Consider the following 27,934-nt stretch of genomic DNA (forward strand, 5'->3'; position numbering starts at 1 on the left):
GGAACATTTGACTTTTGTCTGACTGAATGAAAAAGCCTAAACAAAATCATATATACGAACATACATACGGATATTAAAAGCATTCTGGATACTAGACTGCCATCATCTATTATGAATATTCATTTTATGGTTAGTCTGCCTAATTGATCATTGTCAAAAAGATGGACTTTCCCAGAAAGGGTTAAGCCCATTTCAATGTCTGTGTAGTGAGGCAATGCTGTATGTTAGTGAGAATTCCTATAACAACAACAAAACTGGACCAGGTGTTAACAGATGTGCAAAACATAAATGAAGACAGTGGTAGGATGACAAGTACATTTAAAAATTTGGAACACAATAAAACAAATTTCTAGAGACATATTCTACATAGAGCACCTTAGATTATTATAATAATCCATAAATCTCATACATGAAAACATATGTCACAACTATAAAACATACTTTAAAGGGCAGGACTGGCTTCATATGCCTCTTGGCAACAACTTCCCAATAACAACTGAAATCAATTCAGAGCAATGCACATGTTTAGCTGTTAGAGGTAACTATGGGTGGATATGGTCGGATTTTGAAAATAGCCTACACAAAACACAATGCATTTTACACACTTAGTATAATCAGATGCGTTTTGTTGAATTATGCGTGAAGATTAAAATATTATAGTTTGACAATTTTCTTGAAATAACCACATAAATATTAAGAGATTACTCAGCATAAACAATATTACTGAACACTGAGAATTAGAAATGTCAGCCTTGATAGAAGTTTACCTTAAAAATGCATATACCTGTAGGAGGTAGCTTAAGGTTCTGTAAAGTTGAACACAAGAAGAAGCAGCAGTAGCAGAAGTAGCCGAAGCTGTAGAGTAGAATATATGTCTGCTGTTTCCTTAGCATAGTTCATGCTTAGAGACTGTAAGGCATGAGGCCATATGACAGTAATGTCTAATCAGCATCCTTCCAAAGTTCCAATGAAAACACACACACAAACCTTAACCCACTGCACATTATGAAAAACGTGTTCACACTGCCTCTGCAGGGAGAGTTAAGTCAGTCATGCAGCACATGCACAGGTCCAATTTGGAGAAAAAGAATAGAATGAATGCAGTGAAGACTATACGCGAGCCACCTACTCTCCTAAATATTACATTGTACAGGTAATCATGCTTCTGTGTGATATTTGTAGCAGACATTCGGCTGCACACACTATCTGTGGCTGCACAATGTCAAGATAATTTGCTAACATAAGTGATCGATGCTCATTGATAGCGAGGTTATGTTATATCCTGTAGAGGGGTGAGTTTATTCCTAGTTTATAAAGCAGCTGGTCTTACCAACATGCAAACTTGGACTCCCACCTAATGAGCTCATTAGGAACATTCCCAGCATCACAGTTTGACAATTTATGGCTTTTTTCTTCATTACTAAGGTTTAGGTACTGCAATGATGTATTACTTGTTCTATATAATTGAAGAAATGTGTACGCATATGTGTTTGTTTCTAAATACTTGGCTTTGTGTTTCTGACAGTTAATCTGTTGTCAGTCTGGTCATATTATGGGTCAAATGACCTGGTTTCATAATACTCCTCCTGACCTGGGTTATGCTTAAGTTTATTTTAATGTCAACAGTTTTTAATGGACATGTATTGAAATATTATGTGGTTAAGCAATAGTGTGTAAAAGAGTCTGGTGGGAACTTGAGGACAGATTTGTAACAGTCTAAAACAGGGCAAACGGAGGGTACACAGATTTAGGAAAACACAGGTATCTTAGATAAGAGAAAGTACGTATAAAAGTACGTACGAAAGTACGCTTCCTACAATCTATTTGAGAAAATAACAAATATCAGAGTTCCCCATTAATCAGAAAAGAGGCTGGGACAAAGAGAAATTGACCCACAAATATTGAGCTACATCAGCTGCATAGACAGGTGCTACAAAATATATTGCATAAATGTGTGTAATTTTTAAAATTTCTTTTAAAACTTTTTTAGTAGCTTTTCAAAATTAAATCATCAATGTGCAACACTGTAACAAGATGAAGCCACTCACACAAACACCTCTGTGAAAACTGTGGAACATAAACGAAACATTGTGAACTTACACGACAATGCGCCGGTTAAGAAACCAGTATTTGCGGTGGTGTCGATCATAACCAACTGGCAACTGACGAATAAACGGCCTGCTCTTCTGCACTTCTGGGATGCAGTCTGCCACACCAGGTACCTTGTGTGCCACACACACTTCACACTGCCACTCGTCCTCGGGCACTTCCTGCAATGGTGGCTTTACACACTCCAGATGGTAAACAGCTGAGCATGTTTCACAGCACAGCAGGTCACCAAGACGATGGCATACCCTGCAGTGGTCGTCGTAGACAACCACCCCTTCAGACATTAGCTCCTCCCGGGCAATGTTGGTTGCCAGGAACTGGTCCACCAAAAACTGAAGAACTTTAATTTTGTTCTCCAGTGGTTCATACGGGTAATCTTCACCCTCCAGAAAAGGCAGAATGTGCCGATACTCTGGGTCACTCTCACAGTATGCCCGCACCTCCTCTGGCCAGGTCATACCATCCACAAAATACAGAGTGGAGTTAACAGAGTCCTTCACGTCAGCAGGACCAAATGTGGTGTTGGAAGTGTCCTCCTCCCTGAGAATAGCTTTGAGCAGGGAGATGTGAGTCTCTGCTAGCAGTGTGCACTGCTCCTGGCTGGCCAGTGCTGTGCAGAAGTCCTCAAAGCGGAATGGAGAGAGCCGTAGCACTGAGCCAAAGTTGCGGAGGACCTCGTAGACAGCAGACACGTTGAGAAGATGCGAGGTAGGAACCAGGAGGTCCTCAGAGGACTTTGGAAGCTCCAAGGTAGGAATGTCCTTTGCCTCAAGGATGGGAGACCGTGGTCGCATTGCCCGGCTTCTTCTCCGACCTGTGAGAATTGAAGAGGAGAAAGCCAGGAGTGTAGAGAGGTGGGAGAAAAAGTAGGAACATAAATGATAAAAAGACATAGGAGAGGTTTATAATAACAACTGCAAGTGCTGTAGAACATCTGTCTATTGTTTAGAATATATGCAAAGGTTAGAGGCAGCAACTTTAAGAGTTTAAAATAGAGATATTTGAAAGCACAAATGCAGGTGTCCGCAGAATGAAATGAAAATCAATATGGTTACTGTGTGTACTTTCATGTAGTACAGCAAAATGGAATGACCTATGGTAAACAATACCTTTTATTAAAATTTACATTATATTTAAGGGTTATTTGCATTTATTAACAGTGAAGTGCAGAGGGGGTACGACATAAAACGAATAGTTCAAAACCATACTTTTTCAATTTTGTTACATGCATTGTAGCCATTCAGCTAAGCCAGCACTCCAAACATCCATTATGTTTACCATTAGACAATGCAGCCTAATCCTCTCTGTGATCCTTAAGATGTCATAGGACTGCGTTCTGTAACTTTGCAATCATAAAGTGCCGACAGCATTGCAAGACAATAAGCCTGCTTTTGTTTCTGCTGGAGAAATATGCTTTGGATTGTGTGTCTTTATACATTATCTTTACATTTTCCGTTTCTGACCACAGTCATGTTGAATAGGGCTGCAATGATCCAGAGTACATGATTTGTATTAAATCCTTGTAGTTTTAGTGTGCCATTGCAATTTACTGATGATAAAAATTTAATTTACATAAAATAAGCCTTATGGAGCTGATACGGGTGTGCGCTTCTAGGCTTCTTGTGAGCTTTTCTTAGTCTAGGATTCTGTATCATCACTGGTTTTTCACCAGGAAACCAAACACAGATTCTATAAAATTACAAGACTATACACACTTAGTCTGCCATGTTGAACTTTCAGTGTAAACACTGGACACTTCCAAAGAATATTTTTGTTACTATCAAAACTTTACCCCCTCAAAAGGGGGGGGGGTGATATTAAAGAAACACAAATGTAACTGATGCATCACTTATTTGGAAGAAAAATCTTTATTTGCATGCATTATTATTGCTGGTATAGCGATGGATCCAAGATGTTCACCTGATCAATATGAGTGGTTACTATGGTAACGGTGCACCACGTAACGTAATGAGCTGTTTGCAACAAGTGAGAAAAAGGCCTGTCAAAGTTATTTTATAGCTTTATGCAGCTGACAAAAATCTATACATGCCTTCAGAAATCGAGCAATGAATAGGTTTTAGGATTGTGTGTAAAAACTTTATTCATTTGTTAACCACGGTACGTTAATTAGGTAATGTAATTACGGCTTTGGAAAAATTGAAGATCTGTAAAATGTTATTGTGAGACCGATGGGAGAAAGTATTTACAATTAAGTCTTGATAACAAGTAGTTTACATAGCAAAACAAGGACTTACTATGGTTAAGTTCTAAATAAGCAGAAATACTGAATGAATGAAAAGAAGGAAAAGTAGCAGACACGGTCCATATATCATGTATGTGTATGTGTATAAAACGTTCAATAAAGTGCCCTTAAAGAGTTCCCTAAAAAGGCACGAATAAGTTCTTCATTATAAATTGACAACAAAAAATGTGCTGATCTGACAAAAGTCAAAAACACGAGAGCTGGATGAAGCGTGGAGTAAATCTGCAAGCCAGCGAGCAGCAGAGCACACAGTAAACAAAGGCCCGTTTCTGAGTGCAAGCTCCATTTTGAACAATGCGGCTTGGTTTCTGTACTGAGCTAAAAATACAGTGTACACTTTAATTAACGAAGCATGCTTTGCTAAAGTGCGTGCACTTGCAGAAGAACGTACCTGGGGTGCTACCGAGCGTGCTGTGGCTCCTAAAACTACTCTCGGTACAGTAGCTGGCATCATCATCCTCTGGTAGTTCCTCCAGATAGTCAGAGTCGTTTCCCAAGGCCTCCTCTTCTTCAAGATCGGACGAAGGGTTGTCGTTCAGGAGTTCATCTTCGTCGGACCTGTAGCTTAAATTATCATCCTCCTCGTCGCTGTTGTCGTCGTAGACCACCTTGGTTTGAGGCCGCCTCACTCCGCCTCTGCTGCCGCGGCCGCCTCTCGACCCCCTGCCTCTTCCCCTGACTCCTCTGCCCCGCGATGCCGCGGCCGCCGCAGTGGCGGAGGCTCCAACTTTCTTGCGGCCCCGGGACGAATGAAAGTTCTCTCGGCCGGAGATTTCTGTATCCACCTCCGCAGAGCCAGTGCCGCAAACGCCACCACTGCCTCCCCGGCCCCGGCCCCGTCCCCTGCCTCTCCCCCGTCCACGCATCCCTCTATTCCTGCCGCCCCGAGAGCCGCGGACTGGCCCGGGTGAACCTTCCCGCATCACGGCAGCTTGTTTGGGCGGCCTTCCTCTTCTCCCCCTCATTGTAGGAGAGAGTCTCTTCTGTTCCACTTCAATCTCGGTGCTCGAATAAGCCACGCACACCGGAGAAAAACGGGGGAGAAAAGGCCAATATGTCTGGGTACGGCTCCCGAATAGTCCCCACCAAGCCCCGGTCTCAATTTCAGGGTGGAAAGCTCAAACTGAATGGCCGGTGTCCCGCTCTGGGTCGCCTGCAGACGCCATTTTTCTTCTTGGCTCTCCCTCCGTTGAAAACACAGCAGGCCCCGGAGCTGCGTCAAGCTAAACACTGACATAGTGTGTTTAGCGGAAGTAGAATTCCGCGTTCTTCAAAATAAAGGCTGGGATAAAAGAACAATTAAAACGATTAAATAACTACTGTGGCGTACAACACATCAAATAAGCAGAAGATTCGAATATATACATACTTTCTGTTTGTCCGTTTCAGTTTACACCGTCTGAAATAAACTCAAACGTTTTCGTTTCAACGAATTCACTTTGACACACTGGGAAGTGTTGTTTTCATTTTCTAACTTGTCTCTAACAGGCCTGAGTGGATGCGATGTCACGTGACTCCCAATTCTACAACAGACGCAATTGCCGTGCTAGTTCATAAAATTACTTATACACGCAAAAGCCACCCGCCAGTAGTACTTAATTAGTGTTGGTTGCTCCCTCGGAGTCGTGTAAATCACAGGTGGAGCGAGTATGGTCAGCATCATCGTTTATTTCGGCCCCGTCGCCATCGTCCTCGTAGCAAAGCGAGGCGACAAGATAAGCATACGACATTCAGCACAGTACACGAACCTAAATATAAGTAGGGAAAGTTACCAGCACATATTGTTTAGGTATTAAATGACGTGAATGTGGAAAAAGAGGTGATATATGTATTGACTCACTGCATTTTATATAAATAATCACAAGGCAACCTGGCTTATTTTATTCCTTATAAGCAATTCAGCTGAGCTGAAACACGGCTGGAACGATGCTGCTGGACTGAAACATGCGCTGTAATGTATTGAACCAATGTAATGCGCATCAACAGCAATAACCACATTGTGCTGATCGGCGACACCTGCCACTTTTTTGTTTAGCAACATGTTTTAACCTGACGTTGTGTTTAATGACTTACATATAATTTTGACTGTCTCTCCGCTTTTTTGTGCTCTTCTTAATGTGGCTAGCTACAGGCGCAATGAACCAGGGACAAAGTACAGAACGTTAGTTTGCCAGTTAAACACAAGGAAAATTGAAAAATAATTAAGAATTATTAATTATGACGTCGCAACCATAAACAGTTTGATATCATATTAGTTTATTTAAATACAAATGTGCGACCAATATTCTAAGTTGTCGTGGCCGAGTGGTTAAGGCGATGGACTAGAAATCCATTGGGGTCTCCCCGCGCAGGTTCGAATCCTGCCGACAACGTTTATCCTTTTTTCAAACGTTTTAAGTTTGACAACGCTAGTTGTTCGCAGAAATGCAATTTCATCGACTCATTGGCAGAAAAACTCATTTTGCAATTACTGTAACACACGGTTACTACCTTTTCAGGGTTCTGGTGGATTCTCAGAAACAAGGCCACAGCAATATTTTTTGACAAGAGAAAAGTAAAAGCAACAAATTTTAGGTGTCTAACAATGGCTGAAACGTGTTTGTGTAAGGTCATACAGTAGTTAATAAATTATCAGTACGAATTTCTATTCTTCAATTGTCACATTTGCAAGTGTACTGAAATCACAGTCAACCCTACCTTGTGCATCCGACCTCACGAAGACAAAAAAAACAAAACAACCCAACACACTCTCATAGGTACGAATTCAAAATCCCATTCTAAATGTTAAAATGTGAAGTTATACATTTATTCAAAAAAATTTAACTAGTTGCCCATATACAAATAAGTCACAGCATTAACACCAGCTGGTGCTTTTTAAAATATAGAAATGTTATGAATTGATTTATCCCTGAAGGATAAACACCTGTTAGCACATACAGTGGTAAAAATCAGCTTCCCCTTTAGACAGTGATCTTTGACATTTTTTATTATTACTGTACACATTGTGCCATAACTACTATATTCAGTATAGTTTAAAATATGGTTTTAACGGTTGAGTACTTTTACTTCTGTACTTTAAAATGTAGATAATCTGCTTAGTACGTAAGTAAAATATTTAAAGTGGTAGTTGTTCTGGTACTTTAGGCCAATACTTGCACTTTTCCTTGAGTAACAAGTTTGTGTATTTCTACAACCTGTGCACACATTGTATTCATTTTGCTGTGTGGATGCAGACTGCTCAGAGTGACCATGCTGACCCTCATCTTCCATGACATTAAGACCACACGCATTAATCATCCAGTCTATCGGTGTATGAGAAGAGAGTACTTAATTAATAAAAAAGAAAAAGAAATGAATAATTTAAGCCATGTTTTCTTAACACTTTAAAATCTTAACTTTCAGATGTTTTTTCAACATTTAATTCAACAACTACAACAGCAAGACTCATGGAACTTGAGTTCTGAAGGCTATCATCTGTGCCAGAAAACACTTAGTACACCAGTCAAGGAATGTAATCAACCTTTATACCACATTCAGGGGAAAGCTGGAAGGACAATATGATTTATTAAAATGTATTTTGTACAGATTCTAAAAAAGCTCAATGACTTCAATAGAATATTGTCCAAAATCCTTCATCTTCATCTTCATCTTATTGAGCTCTTGCAGGCTGCCCTCGATCTTCCCAAGCTCAGAAACCAGTCGCACCTAACACAAGAAGGTGTTTTGGATTAAATTACATTTCAGATAACTTTTTACATTTTCTGACAAAGCTACAATAAATATGTAGACAACTGTAATCTCTGCAACTGCAATATCAAAATCAAAGTAAAAAGTCGACAAAAAGCAAGACTCTTACCTGAGACTTAACAAAGCTGTGGAGGTTCAGCAGTAATCCCCTGGCCTCTGGAGTCATCACTAGCACTGTGAAGTGGGCATCCAACACCAAGCAAACCCAATCCATGATCTACAATCCAATGCAAATGAGAACAGCGTCAGAAATTTTTATCTTTTCAAGGTTGCATGGCCAATTTGTTGGGGGGTTCTTTGGAAATTCTGGACACCACAATGTCAGTGTTTTCACATGTCTGTTTTGTGTGGATATTTCTTGCATTTACATTCCAGCTTTTTACACTGCATGTGTATGCATTGTGGCTAATATGAATTCAAACCACACATGGCTCAGGTTAAAATGTGGTAAAAACCACCACATCTGGTTTTGAGAATTTGTCAGCAAAATAAATTTTTCTGCTTACAGTCCTGAAACTTAACTTGTCCTGTAATGACAGACACCACCTACACTGAGGTAACATTAATTATCTAGTTAGATGCTGATACAGACCTGAGTTAGACTCGGTGATCTCAGTCCATCTATCTGTGGGGAAGCCTCTTGGGAATATTTTTGATAGAGAAACTGCAGATACTGGAGGAAAAGCTGATTGAAAGATGAGAGAGTTAACACACACACACATATTTTTTATATATATATATATATATATATATATATATATATATATATATATATATATATATATATATATATATATATATATATATATATATATATATATATATATATATATATATATATATATAAAACAAATTCAAGTGTGAATAACTGTATCCTTTATCTAGAGTTGATATAAGAACTGCCTTAATTAAAAGGGTAACAGTGTTTAAATGTGTAACAGTTGTGGTTCTCAACCTATACAAGTTGGAAAATAAATTGAGTGCTATCTGTTTGTATTACAGATGGTGAAAAAAGGTAAAATCAGCTACTTACAACAACATGCTGGGAGGACAAATCTTTTAAATGTGGGAGGAGGAAAGTGTCACTGTACGCCGTCTGCAGGACCTCATTTCTTTGGAGTTTAGTTAAGATGTGGTATAGAATATAATAGTACTGGTATACTATAGAATTTTACTGGTACACAAAATCTATGGCACCATATGATCTAAGGTGCATTAAAAAAAAAAAAAAAAAAAAGATATCTGACAGAAACTTTCTGTTGAATGTAAATAGCTGCTTTGTCTTTGAAATTGTGCAGCGGAAGGATACAGTAGAACAGCCTTGTGCAATCCCACTGGACACATCTGTTCTGTAGGAGCTGGAGTCTTCTCCTTTTCTTCTCGGGTCTTTACGTTACTTCCACCAAGGGCCTGTGGGAGGTCCACTTCAAGGGAGGTGGGGCTAAAGCCATTCTGTGATACAGCTGGGTCACGTTTTCGTGAGATGAAGGTCTCCATAAAGGAGATGCTGTCAGGGTCGAGATTTGCTTTCTCTGCGTCATTGTCGGACATGCTGTAGGATCAAGGTGTAACACCACAGTGTCTCATTATTCTTAATATTAATAAACTGCTGCATTAAAAGCCACTATGTGTAAAATAATAATAATACAAAAAAAGAGTACTTTTAAAAAGGCACCCAGTAGTAGTGTCAGTGTTCCTAACTTTTAAAAATAATCTGTTAAAACCATCTTTACTTTTTTTGTAATAAACTGCTGCATTAAAAGCCACTATGTGTAAAATAATAATAATACAAAAAAAGAGTACTTTTAAAAAGGCACCCAGTAGTAGTGTCAGTGTTCCTGACTTTTAAAAATAATCTGTTAAAACAATCTTTATTTTTTTTCTTTACCTGATAAAGGCCTTGAGGCAGGCACAGGTGACAGCTTCAGGGACATCAGGAAAGAACTGCAAGCAGAGCTGACACAGGAAATAATCCTTCCTCTCCAGGGCCAACAGCACAAGGTCAGGACACAAACTGTAGATGGTCATAATGATAAAATGACACTTTCAGCAGAATTAACAATAGTTTATTACAATTTCTCATGTGGTTTGGGTCATTTAATTCTGTTTACTGCATCAACAAATCCGCTCAAGACCTTTAAATTCAAACTCTGCTGAATGTGATACATAAAATACATTCAGGACACTAAAGACAGTGTTTTAGCTCCCCATTACAATTATGATGATACTGATCCCTTTGCCATGCCTTACTGACCTGTGGCAGAGGCACTGCGTGTGCACTAGCTGTGATAGTGTGATAGGGGTGTAGAAGGCTGGATCACCCAGACTCCGGGACACAAGGGCTAAAGCTAGCTGCCCCACCGAGGACTGCAGGCCTTGGGTGTCTACCCTGGAGAGCAGTCCCTCTACTTCTTTCTGGACTTCTTCAACTGGTGCTGTCTACATGACAACAATTGAAAACAAGTTGCAAATTCAGAACTGTTTGGTATTTGTTATTGTCACGTCTGTTAGATTTAACATTTGTCCAGAGATTCATGGCAGAACAGCTTTTACCTTGATAAGCTCCAGAACTTGGTCAATAGTTAAAGTAGGTGTTGACTGGGTCTTGCGGTTTGTTCTCTTTGTGGAAAGAGAGAAGAATCAAGTTATGGATCTAACAAAAACAACAGGACATAGTAAAAAAAAAAACCCAAACAAAAATAACAGAAGCATTATTGAACCACCGCTCTTTACGTGACACCATATCCAAACACAAGTGGAAACTTCTGTTAAACATTACAGGCAAAACTACAAATAAAGTATCAGGCCTGCGGCATACCGTCTTCCTGGTCTCCACTGTTCTGGACTGCTGTGCTTTCTCTCCATGCAGAATATTGTTCCAAGATGGTACAGAAGCTGGAGCTTTGGCCTCTGATACAGTTAAGAGAAAAACACACTGGACTGAGTGAACACAAGGACTTACCATGTAGAAGCTACTATTAGTGAAGATAATCTATTTGATTGGTTATACAGTTTATCATTTCTGTATCAATTATCTAAATCAGTGTAATCTGGTTTACATTATCCAGTTATACAAATTTATTATATTGATATAGCTTACCTTCAGACTTAGCCTGTCTTAGTTTACCCAGAGCAGAAGCCAGCGAAGATTTTGGGCACTCATATGGAATAACAGAGAGGGTTTTCCCATGTGGAATGAATAACTTGTTGGAAATATGCCACAGCTAAATAAGAGAGAAAACAGAACAATGACTGATGAACTGGTATCTAGGGCAAATTATTAGGACTGTAAACTGCCATAAAGTTGTGAGGAGGGACAGTGAGCCCTGTCACAGTGGAGAGCAGATACAATGTTCTACCAAAGTCATACAGTCCTCCATCAGCACCCAGCAGCTGGAAGGACAGGGAACCTTGGCCTGTAGTAATAAAACAATGAGGGGAACCCAAGTGGGTGGTTCATGCACATCTCTAATTTCAGCAGCAAAAGCTTATGCATACACTAGTCCCGTTTCTGTGTCAAGCTAGCATGTCTAAAGACCTTTAACAATATATTATTATTATAATATCGACTTTGTTAGTAATATGTATCGCACACACAAAGCATTCCTACCTGCCCATAGATTTTACCCGCCATCTCCTTCCCTGCCTGAAGTGTCTGGAAATTGGTATTCCAGATGCAAAGAAAGTCTGAAAAAGGAATCAAAGACAGAGAGCCATTCAGGAAGTGCACACACACACACACACACACACACACACACACACACACACACACACACACACACACACACACACACACACACACACACACACACACACACACACACACACACACACACACACACACACACACACACACACACACACACACACACACACACACACACACACACACACACACACACACACACACACACACACACACACACACACACACACACACACACACACACACACACACACACACACACACACACACACACACACACACACACACACACACACACACACACACACACACACACACACACACACACACACACACACACACACACGACACTGGAATAGCACAGCTTTAAGTCATTGCTCAAATGCATTTCATTTGAAAACAAGGCCCAAAAGTTGATATCAATGCACTTGAAGGCTACCGGAATTTTTGCCTTGTGTCAAGTTAATTTGAACCCAAACATTAATTTACTTCTTATTAATAAAACATCGTTTTGTCACAGCACATGATGTTAAAATTAGAAACTAAATCCAGTTCACACAGGAAAACTAAACAAAACATGACAACAAGCAGTTATGTGTGCATCATCTGTTAAATAGGTGTGAAAGGTTCAAATTAAGCTTTGGAACGTAATTATAGACGTTCTTACTATATGCATTTTGACTTGTGAAGTACTACGAGTATTATTACTCGGTTAAATTTAATTGTGCATAGCAAATATCACTGCTGTGCCACAATTCAAAATTACCAGCTAACTATACATAGCATAGATTTTTGTGTACAATTCTTTTTTATAACATTGCTAAAAACTGCACTTTTTTTGTCATAAACCAATTATAACTGAATACCTCAAATATAGGCCGTGTTCTTCAACACCATTTACCTTTACTGGCTCCTGCAGAGGGATGTGGAACTCCCACAACGGCTACATGGGCTTCATCCAGGACCAACGCTGATGCTGCCTCCAGCAGTCCCTCTCCGACAGGAAGTCTCAACACCTGACTCCGGGGTAGCGGAAGAGCCTGGGACCCCTCATCAGCCCCCCTGCCCCGCACAGGAACTACACTTTGGTAGATATGGCCATTAGGGTCTGGGTGGCAGGAAAATGAGAAGACACAGAAAGATTAGTAAAAGAGGGGATGAGAGGTAATAGTAATCTCAACTATCTCGCATGTAACTTATGCAGAATCTGATGTAAAACTAACCTCAAACAATTTTGATCCTAAATGTAGAGGGCATCATCTATATAAATAGGATCCCACTGAAATCAATAGATTAATTGAGGATCCTGTTAAATATAATGGCCATTTTGTATAGAAGGTTCTTCAACTTAGCATTTAAAAGAAACAATGCGTCAACCACAAAGATCTCTACTCAGTTCAGCAGTACTGCAGAGAGAAAGTGGCAAGTGGGCACAAGGTCCTCACTGTAAATTAGTAATCACACCCATCAGTGAACTGATGAAATTATTAATATTAGTGGTACTTATACCATTTAAATTAGATAAGAAGTTTTGTGTAGGATAACAGAAAATCTAAAATGCATTAGTGCACCCCCCCACATGTAAAACACTGCCCCTAGTATCACTAAAGTGGCCATTAATTGGCATAACAATGTCTGCAGAAAATAACAGTACATGATCTCGATCACACACACACTTTGCTGTGCAGTAAAGCTGAAATATGTAGAGGCCCTGTCCAAGGCTGAGGTGCACTGACTGTGCCAGTGCGGCGTAATGCCATACCTACCCAGTATAAGCAGGCAGTGAAGCACATCAGGTTGTGGATTCCTGCATTTAACGTGTCCTTAAATGCCAAATGCAAACTAGTCAAGTCATTTCACTGTCAGAAATTAAACATTTCTTTCACTTATTACAAATTTGTCACCAACTGTGCTCTGCCCCTTTGCATTTACAAGTCTATTAAACAAGCTTGTGCTGTCAAATATTGACACTAAAAATATTGTGAAAGTGTTTCCTATCTCAGGTAATGCAGAAAACTCAAGCTTACAGATATAAAGCAGGTGGATGTGTTTATCTCTGTAGGAGGCAGAGAAACTGAGTGGCGAGAGACCAGGCTCCTCTCTCTCAAGCCTGTACTTCTGTAGGGTTTTGGGATTCAGTCTCTGCAGGTAGAGGAAATAATCTCCTTTCTGTAGGAATAAAGCAACAACCATATGATCAAAACAGGCTTTTAAAAATACCAATAGCTAAGAGTAGATACAACATGGACAGACTAATCTGATTGTTTGTAAATATGCCATAAAATGTATACCAGTCACATGTATTTCAATGCAGATATTGTGCATTAGCATGCTCGGAAATTATTTCCCTATAAAATTTAGTGTTGTGGTACAAGGCCAACAAATCATTTAGAACTACTGGGCCTTGAAGTCCAGGGTAAAACACAAAACTATTAAAATTTGTCACCTGTTCAGTTGTGAAGACAACAAACTGCTGCGTCTCTGCAGCTATGTTGGTGCTCCACCTAATGAAAATAAATACATCTTTTAAAAAAAAAATAAAAATCAATGCACTTCAAGAGACAACACATCTGATTCAGTGTTTCAACAGTACAGGCACAGAGGACAGCCGTGCCAACGAGACTCCCCGCCATGCCTACATTAAATTGTTTTTACATTATTTTTAAATGTACTAATGTTATGTTCATGATGGATTCGTTTTTTTTGTTTTGTTTTTTCAGTGTCTCGCGGGTAGGTACGAAGGAATTCGCGAGGAAATTTATGTCAATGTTTTTCCCAAATTTTACTGCCCATCCACTTTGTACATACAGAATGAGAATCAGTCATTGTATTGAGATGCACGGTTTTACCTTACTAAAACCTGTTTAAATGCACCATTTCATTGCCCCCTACTCCCCAGTGAGTATCCTATCTCAGCATTAGCTGAGATAATGCTGAGATCTCAGCATTAGCTGAGATAGGAAACACTCTTTTCTGAGTGTTACAATCTAAAACACAAATAAACATGATCACACCTCCATACAACACTGCAGGAGAGGCTTTGAATAAAATGGAAGTGCACATTTCTCCTGTTTACTCTTCAGTGGCCTCTTCACTCTGCAGGGGTGTGTGTGGCCCATGGTCAGGGAAATGCACAGATGTGAAACTGGACGAGTTAAATGTTTACAATGCAAAGCAATGATATTAGGTCTGGCAATATGATTTTTGGCTGTTAAAGTCAATGCGTAAGAAAAAATAATTTATATTGATAAGACGTTTAAGTTCCAATTGGTTGGCCCCATAGATTTAAAGCAAAGTTTTAAATATACATTTGTTAAACTTATTTTTTTATAATATATATTTTTTGTAACCAATATTTGTAAAAAATAGCACAATTGTATATAGGCTTCTATAACTGATATAATCTTGATTGGTAGAAATATTCTGTTGTAGATGTCTTCAGTATAAACAGCAGGTTATACAAGGAACCTCCCAGTGGGCTTTAACTGAGGCCCCCAGGAAGAAATATAGGAGAAGTTATTTGTGTGCAATAAATATATCTTTATTAATACTCACCTTGTTTTTTGACCTTACATGGAATTTATCAACCAAATCTGCTGTATAAGAAATAATGTGTGTAGTGCAAATGTAATGTAATGTGTGGATGCAAAACCTCTATCATCCTTATGCCATAATGCCTGAGAATTTTCTAGGGCAAACAGTGAGAAAAAATAAGCACTAGCACTAGCCACTGAGTTATTTTTTTTTTAATTAATGAAATTTTCCTGGTTTAAATTTGTTGCTTGAACAACAAAGCTTTTGTGCAAACATCTGATCCTGAACCTCGCTTTGAATCCATAATAATACACAGGGGATTAGCTGGAGCTGTAATGCTTAACAGTAGTCACCTGATGGCCTCTTCTTGAACCAGGACTTCCTCTATGGGCTGCTGAGGAGCAGAAAGGAGAGAGTCCAGCACCCTCACGGCTCCACATTGGAACAAGACCACAGGCTGGCCTTCACGTGCACAGTGGATACCCCAGACATCTGATGACACCTGTGGAGAATATATTCATAAAACACTGGATTTAGAATTAAAGACAGGTTAGTGTGAATCCAAAAAAAAAAAAAAAACAAAACAAAAAGCACCATAGTTTAGTATGCTCCATTACAGATGAGATTAATATTTATGTTCAGACTTACAGTTGATTTAAAGGCCTTATCCAAAAATACATTTTCTTCTTTCCAAATTCTGATCACCTTAAAAAAAACAACAACAAACAAACAAATAAACACATATGTAAACCTGAGAAACAAGGAGATAGGAGAATGAAGTAAACTGAAAATGCAATGTTTTAGTTATTGCTTTTTTAAGAAAGTTGGTAATTGTGCTTGGTCACCAATTCTTGAATTGCACAGAAAGAGAGATTACATTGTTTGGTTGAATTTTAAAAGTACAAGGAAACAGTGTGGCCCTGTCTTAACAAGTAGCAAAATATAAACAAATAAATTACAGTAATATGGATACTGTACAAGTAATAATATTTATTATCATATAACAGTAAGCAGTAAATATTGAGTTATTTAGATTCTGTGTAGTTGTGGGTGGGCTGCGTGTATATCGACATGATAAAAACGCAGGACATAAATGATGTTAGTGGGGTTCTGTAAAAATACAAACAAAATTTTACCTTGTTGTCTGAAACTGCCACATATTCCTTAGTCTGTGAGTTGAATACTGCTGGACACGTCAGAGTTTGTCCTTGTTTGAGTGTCCAGCTGCCCAATGGCTTCTGGTCGGTTACCTGTCACAACCACAAGAGGGAGAAAAATATAAAACATTCTCCAAGAATGTGTAACCAATCACAACAGTTTCCCTTTACCTATATCTACAGTAGATCAATGGCTTTCGGCTTGTCCCTTCAGGTGTCACCACACTGGAACGTGTTGCGCAAGTTGATGTTGAACATGTGTTTTTACGATGGAAGCCCTTCCTGCTGCAAGCTTCCCATTTTTCAAAATCCAGCACCGGGACCAGCACTAAGGTGGCCCTTCAGCCTTCTGCATCCCAGCCCAATGCGCTACCACTGAGCCACCAGGGCCCTTAATTTCTGCACTAGCATGATGGAATTGTGCAGTCCTCACTGACAATTATCATGTCACAGGGGTCAAACTAATATGAAAGCTAACACGTAAGTTGTACATGTTTTGTCTTGCCTCTGCAGATTGTACGCTGACGCAACGGTAAACTGCTTATTGTTATTTTCGCCTATTTGCCACGTTTGTATGTAGTCAGTATTAAAAAGTCTCAAAAAACAATACTCAAATGTTACAGTAAATATTAAGAAATTTTGCTGTAGCATTTTATATTTGCACTGCTCCAAATATTACGCGTTCAAAACCCGTTTATTGCAATTTCTGCCATTTTCCTACAGTTCTCCCTTCCCAATATTAAAATGTCTCAAAAAACAATACACAAATATGACAGGGCACCTTAGAAAGTATCAAAACCCTGAATATTACAAACTTTTACTGTAGCATTTTGTTTTTATAGCGTGGCACAATGACAAAAAGTGGTTCGACACTTTCTGCTATTTTCTTTTTTGCCACGATTCTTCCAGCTCAGTATTAAAAGAATCTCAAGAAACTCAAATATGTCAGAGAAGAACACAGATTATCATAACCGGAAATATGGATCGGTTTTTGTGTATAGCGTCCTCTGAACGAGCACATTGATACAGAGCAGTAAGCTGCTTATTGCTATTTTGATGCCAGGTTCAGCCTCGCAGACCAGCACGAGGGGATCAGCTGGCCCAGGTTAGGAGAAGCTCCTCCAAACAAACACCAAACCTTACCTTGTACAGCGTAACAGATCTGGCTGAGTCGGTAACAACCACATGGTCGCTGTCGCGCTCCTCTTCGATGCCCCAAATGCCTGAGTTTGAGAGATTCTGAGCTTGAACAAGTCCGCACAACGAGTATCCCTCATACAAGGCGGCCATGATGAACGAGAAGAAAGTAGGTTGTAGGATCTCGCGAGACGAATGCCAACCGGAACCACGAGACAGCAGACGGTAGCATTTTTTTAAATTTGATTTTCTTTTTTTTTCTTTTTGCTTTATTGATTAAAACATTAAGAAACAGACAAAATCAGGAATTTGAGAGAAAGAAGGTAAAAAACAGCAAATGCTGAGAGTGGCCACTCCACACACTTGATTATTTAACATTTAAAAGTACATACATTTATCCAATGGTACATTTACAATTTTACAAGATTTTCTGTTTCTGAAAACTGAACTGTTTTAATGTACTGTTTGCAATGTTTTTCCAAATATTAGAAAGGACTGCCTCAGTATAGAAACTCAATTTGGCTAAGGATAGAATCAAGTTAATAATAAATACTCAGTTGCTGCTGATGAAATAACAATTGATTTAATTAAATGTGCATTGTTATTGTACATTTAGCTGGTAAAAATGTTCTTTCATCATCAAAAGTAACAAAAATTGCCATATCAACCAAAACATGTTTGAGCAGTAGGGTTTAGAGGTAACAAAGACTTATGGAGAATTACTGTATTCTTGTGACGCATTTCTGCAACTCCGTAAAAAAACATGGAAAGTTGTTTTGGAGTTATTGGAGTTTTAAATGTGGCTAAAAATTCAGAGTAGGTCAATATCAAAACCACTGAATTGGATAGCTGAAGCAAATATATTTGATATTCAAACCTTTTTAAAATATATTGACTTTTTCTTGCAAAGGTTTCTGTTGTTCTAGATATAATATACAGTATATGGTTACCTGGAGTATTCCTTGCCATGCCTTTCCCGGTACATTCTATCCAGCCTTGCTGGGTTAAGGTTCTATGTGCAACTATATAGACAAAGTCCCAATAAAACTATCTGTCTTTCATAGCCAGGCCTTTCTATCACAGTCACTTATCTACAAGCATAATCTGTCACCCCATACATATTTTATATAGAACAATAAAGACATTTTGTATAAACACTAATCTACTTTTTTTACTAATGGTTCCAAAATAACATTCTCTTAGTTGATGCTAAGTTATGCTAAAGAGATAGTTCTCAACTTACCTATCAGGTATTTTTACTGCACTACAATATTCCTGTTACAACCTGGTACCATTTCATCTGGCATATATGTTATTCAATCATCCACCAAGGATAAGTCATCATGTACTACTTCCTCTTACTCTGGTGTGTTCCTCTGTTTGTCATTTGCCTCTCCTTAAACCCTCATAGCAAAAATAAGTCTATAAGAAATCTACTTATATAATAGGACATCACCACAAAAGCAAGTGTTTTTCCTTAATGGAATCGTTTTGTGGATCACATACCATGGGAAAAAGTCTGGCTTTTACCAAATCGATATCTGATAACTAACAAAATTATAGAGATATCTCTCAAACGTATTTATATAGACTACCAAGTTAAAACATATTGCAAAAAATTCAAAATTAACATTCACTTAGATTGTACTTTTTGCTCCAATTCCCTTGAGACTGCTGTTCATTTATTTTGGCATTGCCCATTCACGAAAAACTTTTCGAGCGATGTTTATAATTATATTAACAACCACATTGGAGGAAATCTTGCTTTATTTTGAAAAAATGGACTGTTCGGATTCTTAGAATCTGCAAACTGTACACCTCTGAAGTATAGCACTAATTTGGAATTTCACTGGCTAAATTTCATATACGTAAATGAAAATTCTCTTGCAAAAAAACCTCAGTTCTTAGTCTTCGGAGCTCCAACAGTACATTTCTTCAATCTACTGCTCAGAAAATACATATGTGAAACATCTTAGTTTAAATTATTCCCCCAGCACTATTCTGTTGTGTTGTTGTTGTTGTTGTGTGTATATCTATTGTAAATCACAATGTCTGGAAATTTCTTTACAGAAGTATAAATCCTTGCCATGCCTGCAGCTCAGCAGTCCGTTTCAGCGGTGGATGGTTATCTAAAATGTTAAAATTATTACGGTTACTGTGTATTAAGTATATCCACTGTGGGCTTTTTAATATCCATATGAAATATCCAAACACATTCAAGATAATTTTTACCATTGCAAAATGTATGGAATCTCCTTGTGAAATTTCTCTTAGTCATCTTGATTTTTTTCAGATGCATCGCCTACATTTCTCCTTTGGAGACCAATTGATATTGTCATTATTTAAACTGCTGCTAACATTGTTAAACAGGTTGGTAGTTTCTTGGTTTCTGATATTGGGCACTGGTCTCAACAATTCATATTCACAGATTTCAATTAAAACAGGTTTTTATACAGTATTATTTTTATTTATCCATCCCCATAAAGTATTTTTCTTTATAGGCGTGTAGGTGTACATAAAACAAAAAGAGAGCTTTGAGTCAGACCGTATACTTTAGACCAGAAAACAAAGAGATGTTTTCCATATTACTGTGGAATAATGATCATCAGAAAATTCATCTGCTTCAGCACTGTTTGATTTCTGATGGAAGTGAGTTGAAATTCAAGGCATAATAAGTAGCACTGGGTTCTAGAAAGAGCAGACACACAGATACACAAAATAGGTTAGAATTGAATTACACTACATAGAAGTACAGTTCCTTAATAATAAAATAGTTTTCACATGTTAAACTCCAAAAGCTAGGAATTGTCATTCATCAAGCCAAAGAAAACCAAACTTAATAAGGAACATATCTAAAAAAATCATCACTTGCACTAACGTTGTTTGCATTATTTGAATGACGTAAAGAAAATACTTGTCTCCTAAAATGGGTTGTTGGTAACGCTCTAAACTCTCTATGCATACTAACTTTGGGTTACAATAGTGCTTTTCCCTTTAGAGTATTGTGAACTTGGGAAATCTGAATTGGGATAAATGGGAAAATAAGCCAAGATAACGGCAAACAACCAGTTGTATCCTATGACAGTGGGTCTTGTCGTTATATTACCTACAATTGAGACCTAGTGTTCTTACTAAGACTTTTATTATTTCAGCATGTGCGCTTACTGGGACAAATTCTTATTTATGTTTAGTAAAGCTCTATTTAACTTAGGCACCTAAACAAATTAACAACTAAAACCCAAGCCCTTGTTGCTGGACATCAACATCGCTTCATTTATGCTTAAGGTCATTTCATGATGTCATTTTCTAAAACAAAAAAGTTATTGAAGGAAACATAAGATACTCAAATTATAACTTTTTCCTCATCGGCTATAGGGAGACTGACTAAATCCATCCATTATCTGTAACTGCTAACCCTGTTTAGGGGTCAAGATTCATAAAAAGTGGACTTTAGATGACTGAAACAAGGCTTGCAAACTGATGAATCAAATTTCGAGGTGTTTGATTCCAAGTGAAGAACAGATGCAGAGCTCATGAGAAGATGACAGATGCCTGTCTAACACCATTGGTGAAACATGGAGATGGAAACATGATGATCTGGGGATGCTTTGGCAATAGGAGAGTGGGCGAGCTGCAAATCAGCAAGGATACCACTCCATACTGAAGAGGCATGCAATTCCTTCTGGGCAATGATTGAAAGCCACATATTTGTCAGGCAGTTATTGCTGCAAAGGGCAGTGTTTTTTCTGAAAGTAAAGTTTAACATGCACATCTAATCTGACCATTGTTGTTATTTTTTTGTGTTTTGTAATCTATTTACAATCATTTGATTTAATTTAATCATTGAAAGATGTAGGTGTTTCTAAGGTATTTCTTGCCAGTGTGCTGAATATTGAAACACACGGGGAAATAGTCTGGAAATAAACTATTGCTGCACTAACTGTTCTGAAAAATTAGTCGACACATTTTATGTTGATGAAATATGTGAAAACATTGTCCTTTTAAATATCTTATATTAAAACTGTTAGTTGGGCTTTTATTTTAACAGCTGACACTACAAAGCTGATACAAAAAAAAAAAAACTAATGAAGTGACAGTAAAGTGACAAATATTCAAGATAAAACAAAAGGAAACAAAATAAAAAAACAATCAGCATTAAAAAATGACTATTGGATAAAATAATCCTTACCTTCAAAGCATTCTGGTATTTTGAGTTTTCCATCAATACACTGGGTTGACACAGCATAACTACAGTTCCTGGCTTTGTCCTTGCAGTAGAGGGAAACAATTTCTCTGTGTAACACTCTGTTAGGTTGCATATCTTCAATCCAGAGTTTTCGACCTTTGTATAATATCCTTCCTCTTTTGATTTCAACACTGCAAGGAGCTGTAAATCACAAGAAGACCACACACTGATTCAAACTAGGAAACTCATGAAGGAATTTACACCTCCATGTCACCGTCTTCTATAAAGCTGAAAAATAAATAAAACTCTAGTATACAACATACTTGTTGGGCGTCCTTAATCCTACAAAATCAATCAACACATGTTGCTATCACCAGAAGGTGTGATGTAAAGTCAGTGTAATATTAGCTGTAGTCATACCCATGCAGGATGGCTTTTCAGACCACTTCCTATTCTGCTGACAAACAATCTTCATGCTTCCTTCTAGTACGTAGTCTCCAGTGCAGCCATATTGGACTGTTTCCATGAAGTCGTAGTCTCTGTCATGATTGATTGACATATAGCCATTATGAATATTCTCTGGCGGAGGGCAGGTCACCACTGTAAAGGAAGAAGTTTATTCATTTGAGAAACTAGTGAAGATGTAACAAAATATCATGGTCTCTATCCACTAATGTGTTGGCATCTTTTATATGTTACAACTTTTTGCCAGTTATGCTGGTGTGTGTTTTATTGCTTTAATACAATAAAATATACACCAGCATACTTTAGAAAGTTTTCTACATTTTTAAACTTGCCATAGTTCAACCTCTTGTCAAGAAACCTGGGCTAGATCCACATGATCTTGCTAATTTTAAACCTATCTCCAGATTGCCTTCTCTATCAAAGATTTTAGGGAAAATTGTTTACAGTCAGAGTCGTCCACCAATCCCGCAGCTGTTGGTTCGATCCCCTGCTCCTCCGGTCCCATGTCGAAGTATCCTTGAGCAAGACACTGAACCCCAACTTAGTTACTCCCGGTGAGCGTTGGCCCACCGGTGTGTGAGTGTGTGTGTGATTGTGAGTGTGAATGGGTGAATAAGAAGCAGTGTAAAGAACTTTATGTGCCGGTTGTTAGAAAAGCGTTAAATAAGTGCAGACCATTTACCATTTAGTTGCATTTTTAAATGAGCACAACCTATTTGAGGCTTTCAATTCTGGTTTTAGAATGAAACAAAGTACTGGCTTGGCTCTTTTGAGTGTTTTCAAATCATCCTGTCATCATTACAGCATTTCCTGCTTTTACACTCTTCATACCTTGACATTCAGGTGTCTTAGTCCAGTTGCCACTGGGAGTGCACTCTGCTCTTGCATTACCAATGAGTACATATGGCGGTAGGCACTTGTAAGTCCCCGTTAAACCATAGGAAGTTGTGTTCCCTCGGATAATCTTGTCATAAATTATCATTCCAAACTGAGGTATTGGAGCGAGGCCACAAGACACAGCTATGAAAGAAGAGATAGAATATTCTAAGTAATATGTTCATATCAATTTTAAGTATTTTGCATGGCTTTTGTGAGCTTAATCCTAGGGATATTTTGTGCCATTCAGTTTTCTTTTTTACATTTTTGAACAATTTTGGCTGTGTTAAATGTATATAGCTCAAATTTGCCAGAGAATATATATTAAAAAGTTTAGTTCTTTAAATTAGCTTAAAATGGCACATGACACATTTGATCCTAAAAACAAAAATTCTCTCATTGATCCCACATTTATCTTAACTTAAAGTAATCCAGTCCTTTAGGTTAAGATTCCATTTTGGACAACTGGCCTTCCATTTTTATTTTTTATATTTCTCCACCAGATGGCGCTACTTTACTTTTTCAAAGCATGCAGAACAATTTCCCATTTTTTAAGAATTTCTGCACGGGTGTCTTGCAAATGAAATGATACATGTGTGTCACAACCGATGTTGGATTGATGGTTTGTGTGTGTGTGTGTGAAAATTCATAAGCATTTTCTCTTAGTAGGCCACACTTTGTTTTGATAAAAAATTGGGGTGTTAGGCAAACATAATGGCTTTTAAAGGGTTAAAACCTAAAAATATAATAAATATTTGATATTTATAGTTCAGACTGAAGTCATTTAAATAGGAAAACAGTTTACAGCAGTTTTTGCGAAGGAGAAGTTTTTGTCATTAGGATCAAATGTGCGACTTTTTTAAAGAACCTCTTAAGGGTTAAGTTGAAGAACTAAATTTCTTAATTGTGTGCCTGTATTTAAAGAATACAGAAAATGTTGTGTGACAGTAACTATTGTATGTTTTATTGTGTCTTTCTTTTATGTTTTCCTGGTCTGACAGAAGAATTTATTGGATTTCATACGCTTGCACTCTGGTACTGGTACGCTCCATGTTCCACTGGCTTGGCACACAGCAAAGCTGGCTCCAATCATAATGTACCTGTTCAGAGCATAATTCAGTCAGATCTGATTGGAAATTTGAAAAAAAAAACATGAAGCCAGATTCTGATGCATTAGAAGAATACAGGTTGGATTATTTTTTCTTTATTGGTCACGATACCTACACCTAAAAAAAGATGAGTATATTGGTCCAAGTTTTTAGTAGGTACCTCTGTTCATGTTAATACATAAATAGTCAACTGGAGCTGCAAACAGGTAAACTGAGAAAATTTCTAAACATTCGAATTTAACAGTCAAATTAAGCAAGATGATTTACCCCTCATGACAAGTATAGTTGATCACACTCTGGTATATTATTTCCTCATAGTACAATTCTCCATTAGACAACAGATCAGGATAAGGACACGATTTTGCTGCAAGAGAGAGAAAAGAAGAAAGCACATATAAATGTTTACCAATACTGAAAACCTAAAATTACATTTGCCATAGTAGACGTTGTCAACCTGAAGTAATGTTATCTAGTTGAGCAGATAATAAAACATATAAGACTGACATACGTTTTATTTATAGTACATAGTATAGTATGGTATTTACTCATATAATATAATTGATAATTATACATTGCAATTAAAACTACAGTTTCATACATCTATCCATTATCTGTAACCACTTATCCTGTTTAAGGTTGTGGGGGGCTGGAGCCTACCCCATATGTCACTGAGCGAGAGGCAGGGCTCACCCTGGGTGGGTTGCCAGTCTAGCTTGGGGTCAACACAGAGAGACAAACACAGACAGACAACCACATTCACATTTACACCCACATTTACAACGAACAATTTAGTCACCAGTTACCCTAATATGCTTGTCTTTAGACTGAGCTGTGATGTGGCTGTGCTAAGCACTCCATTACCAGGCCATAATTATACAAATATGTTAATATAATATTATAATTTATAACATAACATGTTTCCTTGAAAATGAATGATACACTTAAACAATAACAGCCCATATGTGTATACATTAGCAGTTCAGGATGTTCATCACTAGGCATTAAGCTTTGAAACAGAAGACCTACGTATGCACTTTAATTTGGTGGTAGTCCATTGTGAACTGGCAGCGCAAACAATCTTCCGAGGGCCCGACACAGGGGTGTATCCCTGTTTGCAGGACAGCGTTAACTCCGCACCAGGGCTAAAGTACCTCTGGATTCCATCCATCTCAATGGTGTCAGCCAGCTCAGGCCTAGAACATACTGCAGCAACACACGGACTTAATTAAAAGGGACAAAAATCCTAAAAGATGCAACCACAAGCTTACAAAAAACAGGGTTATTTCCAATCAGTATCCACCATTCTCTCATCTTAAATGCCAAGCAAAGTGAGTTGTTTATATTATCAAATGACAATATGCCAGAAGGCAATGTTAATGCATTCACAGTGCCCACACAAGGTGTTCACCCCAATTGGAAGTTTTTACTTTTTTATCAATTCCAATTTTGAATGTTAGAAGATTGGGAACTACCAAGTGGGCTGAACACTTTGTATAGCCACTAATATACCCTTGCCCATAAAGTTGGAATAAAATAATTGTTACCTCTTCTCATCTAATTATTGTGAAAATGTGATTTATTGTTGATAGGTAAAATGTATATCTTCTCAAAACGTTATAGATCAACCTTTTCCAAATATATCACAGTGAAAATTAAACCACAAATAGCCTTTAAAAACTGTAGAGAGGTGTTGAATAAAAAATGTTTTTTGGTTGTTTCTTTTTTTTCAACCTTCGTCACTTTAACAGGAAACAGATGTTTAAGGGAATTTCATGCATAGAAATGTCCAGTATTACTCAATTGTCACTTCTGGCCATCTCAGACATGGATCAATGTCTTAAGACATTGTGGCATACTGTCCACAAGCTTGTTGATATTGTCAATAGGCAGGCCATCCCACTCTTCGGTCAGAGCTAATTCCTGTGGACTCTGATAAATATCATGAAGGGCTCGGCCTAAGGCATCTAAGGTATGAGCGATATTATGTGAGCAAGCAGACTATGGCATCTGCTGTACCCCCTCTGCATATAGAAATTCTGTCACTGCAGCTGCCCTATGTGTCTTTGTGTTATCGTCCTGCAGCCTAAAGTTGTTCCCATAGACCCTTGACTTGACTTGACTTGACTTCTTGCCTGTTGGAGGCAATGGTTCTCCAGGATATCCTGCTACACAGCAGTGTTGATGTCATGATGAAGACAACAAGACAAGTTGCCAGTGCCCAAGCTGTGATCTTCTGTGCTCCCTAGCTCAGTGAAGTTGAGCAACTCTGTGTTTAACAGTTAGGTGTAGACACTTGGTCATTCACTTTGCTGTAACCATGCTGAAGCAATCTTTGATTCACAGTTTGGCGCGAAATGTTGATTTCATTGTGTCCTCTCCACAAGCTCGCTTCCATTTTCCAATTTCTATGGCACAGATTAAGCAGTTGCGTATCGTCTTATCCCGTAGTTAGTCGTGGTCGTCCTGGAGATTTTCATGGCCCTTAAATGACCCTCCTCTCAATGTTGTTCCATTTTAAGGAATGTGAGGATTTTACAGACCACACTCAATATTCCAAAGAAATCAGAAATATTTGCTTGTTTGTGTCCTGTTGGAGTGCAAGCACTCTGGCACTCTGCCATGTTGCCAGTTGTGTCGGACAAGGTATAGCCTAGAGAACTTCTGTATCAAATGTGGTTGAAAATTATACAGCCAATTCTGAAAATTGTGGCATAAAGACTTCAAGCAAGAAAAAGGACAACAGAGTAAATGTCTTGACTTCATAGCACCCAACAACAGTAAAGCATGAATTCATTCCACCTGGCTAACTTGGACTCAGTATGCAATCATTGCACCTGGTCAAAGGTGATTATCGATGTGTATAAAGAGTAACGTGCCTGAAAACAAAATTATTCCAACTTTATGGGCAACAGTGTATACCTTATTATTATGTTGTTGTTTTCTTAGAAAATCTTTACGGGAACATCCCATGTTTACCATGACTTTTTAGAGCACCATTTGCTGAAAGCTCATTACTCTGAATGTGTTTAACTCTCCTCAGCTCTATATTTGGTCCACAATTCCCTAAACAGTGCAAATGATTTTGCACACTGATTGACGGAAGTGTCACATGTAACCAAATAATCACCTTTTCCGATAAATTAACTTTTAACCTTTTAGCAGATTGGATTTCTGAGTTTAGCAACAGAAAATGTGAACAAACATGATTATTTTATATAAACAGGCTAAAAAGACCTCTTCTGCTCTGTCAGTTCCTGACAAAACAACAAAACAGTAGCTTATTGAAACTAACCTTTTCAAAACTATGCATGATCATTATGAATGCCATTAAAATCTATGTCTTCTAAATATTAATGCATACATGCAGACAAAGCCATAAGATAGCAACTATTAGTCAGTAATATAAAGAAATACCATTTTCATGTTGGGATGTCACGGTGGAATATAAACATGAACATAGCAGAAACAAAGTCAGTGTGGTCTCCATCTTAGAGCGTCCTCAATGTGTCCCTGTGATCTCCAGTTCAAATACTGAATATCTTCCCCCTCTTTCACAGCTGTTTGTGCTTCTCTGAAAGTAAACAGATAAGGGCAGTATGAAGTAATAGCACACTGCTCGTCCTTGCTGTGTTTTTTTAGCTTACT

The 27,934-nt window shown here is 38.1% G+C and overlaps 3 protein-coding genes and 1 non-coding gene across 12 annotated transcripts in view; 1 reads left to right on the forward strand and 3 right to left on the reverse strand.

Annotated features, from left to right (window-relative positions):
• LOC137123612 (nucleosome-remodeling factor subunit BPTF-like) overlaps window positions 1-5,954 on the reverse strand; it is a 43,059-nt gene extending 37,105 nt beyond the window's left edge. For 3 of the 9 annotated variants that reach the window (XM_067497636.1, XM_067497635.1, XM_067497629.1), the window contains exons 1-2: window positions 4,764-5,715; window positions 2,101-2,923 (exon numbers count right to left, since the gene is read on the reverse strand). In XM_067497636.1, coding sequence (XP_067353737.1) covers window positions 2,101-2,923; window positions 4,764-5,337 — 1,397 coding nt within the window. In that variant the 5' untranslated portion in view covers window positions 5,338-5,715. Of the gene's footprint in view, window positions 1-2,100; window positions 2,924-4,763; window positions 5,720-5,741 lie in introns of those variants that run through there. The other 6 variants (XM_067497628.1, XM_067497633.1, XM_067497637.1 and 3 more) reach the window with 6 other exon arrangements.
• A 708-nt stretch (window positions 5,955-6,662) lies between these two features.
• On the forward strand, window positions 6,663-6,744 carry trnas-aga (transfer RNA serine (anticodon AGA)). The gene has a single exon. It is a non-coding gene; the product is annotated as a tRNA-Ser (tRNA).
• Window positions 6,745-7,343: 599 nt separating this feature from the next.
• nol11 (nucleolar protein 11) lies at window positions 7,344-17,816 on the reverse strand. The gene is made up of 18 exons (XM_067497638.1): window positions 17,660-17,816; window positions 16,496-16,609; window positions 16,008-16,064; window positions 15,713-15,861; window positions 14,272-14,329; window positions 13,853-13,994; window positions 12,727-12,933; window positions 11,730-11,806; window positions 11,220-11,343; window positions 10,938-11,029; window positions 10,673-10,738; window positions 10,374-10,558; window positions 10,008-10,133; window positions 9,429-9,671; window positions 9,153-9,231; window positions 8,712-8,804; window positions 8,229-8,336; window positions 7,344-8,077 (listed from the first exon to the last, which is right to left on the reverse strand). The coding sequence occupies exons 1-18, from the start codon at window positions 17,804-17,806 to the stop codon at window positions 7,961-7,963; spliced, it is 2,184 nt and encodes a 727-aa protein (XP_067353739.1). The 5' UTR covers window positions 17,807-17,816; the 3' UTR covers window positions 7,344-7,960.
• Window positions 17,817-20,098: 2,282 nt separating this feature from the next.
• LOC137123616 (beta-2-glycoprotein 1-like) lies at window positions 20,099-27,863 on the reverse strand. Its single transcript, XM_067497644.1, has 8 exons — window positions 27,704-27,863; window positions 25,316-25,492; window positions 24,557-24,653; window positions 24,204-24,280; window positions 23,136-23,324; window positions 22,260-22,439; window positions 21,843-22,040; window positions 20,099-20,341 (listed from the first exon to the last, which is right to left on the reverse strand). The coding sequence occupies exons 1-8, from the start codon at window positions 27,774-27,776 to the stop codon at window positions 20,277-20,279; spliced, it is 1,056 nt and encodes a 351-aa protein (XP_067353745.1). The 5' UTR covers window positions 27,777-27,863; the 3' UTR covers window positions 20,099-20,276.
• Between the last annotated feature and the right edge of the window lie 71 nt (window positions 27,864-27,934).

This window comes from Channa argus, chromosome 3, assembly GCF_033026475.1.
Source record: "Channa argus isolate prfri chromosome 3, Channa argus male v1.0, whole genome shotgun sequence".
Taxonomy (NCBI): domain Eukaryota; kingdom Metazoa; phylum Chordata; class Actinopteri; order Anabantiformes; family Channidae; genus Channa; species Channa argus.

Coding starts and splice junctions, on each gene's coding strand:
- nol11 (XM_067497638.1), bottom strand. CDS start 17,806: ATGGCCGCCTTGTATGAGGGATACTCGTTGTGCGGACTTGTTCAAGCT. Junction 9,672..10,007: donor TGCCTCAAGGCCTTTATCAG/GTAAAGAAAAAA, acceptor TTGATCCTACAG/CATGTCCGACAATGACGCAG. Junction 9,232..9,428: donor TTGCACAAGGCTGTTCTACT/GTATCCTTCCGC, acceptor TAAACTCCAAAG/AAATGAGGTCCTGCAGACGG.
- LOC137123616 (XM_067497644.1), bottom strand. CDS start 27,776: ATGGAGACCACACTGACTTTGTTTCTGCTATGTTCATGTTTATATTCC. Junction 24,654..25,315: donor CACCAAATTAAAGTGCATAC/GTAGGTCTTCTG, acceptor TCTCTCTTGCAG/CAAAATCGTGTCCTTATCCT. Junction 20,342..21,842: donor AATACCAGAATGCTTTGAAG/GTAAGGATTATT, acceptor TGCTCTTTCTAG/AACCCAGTGCTACTTATTAT.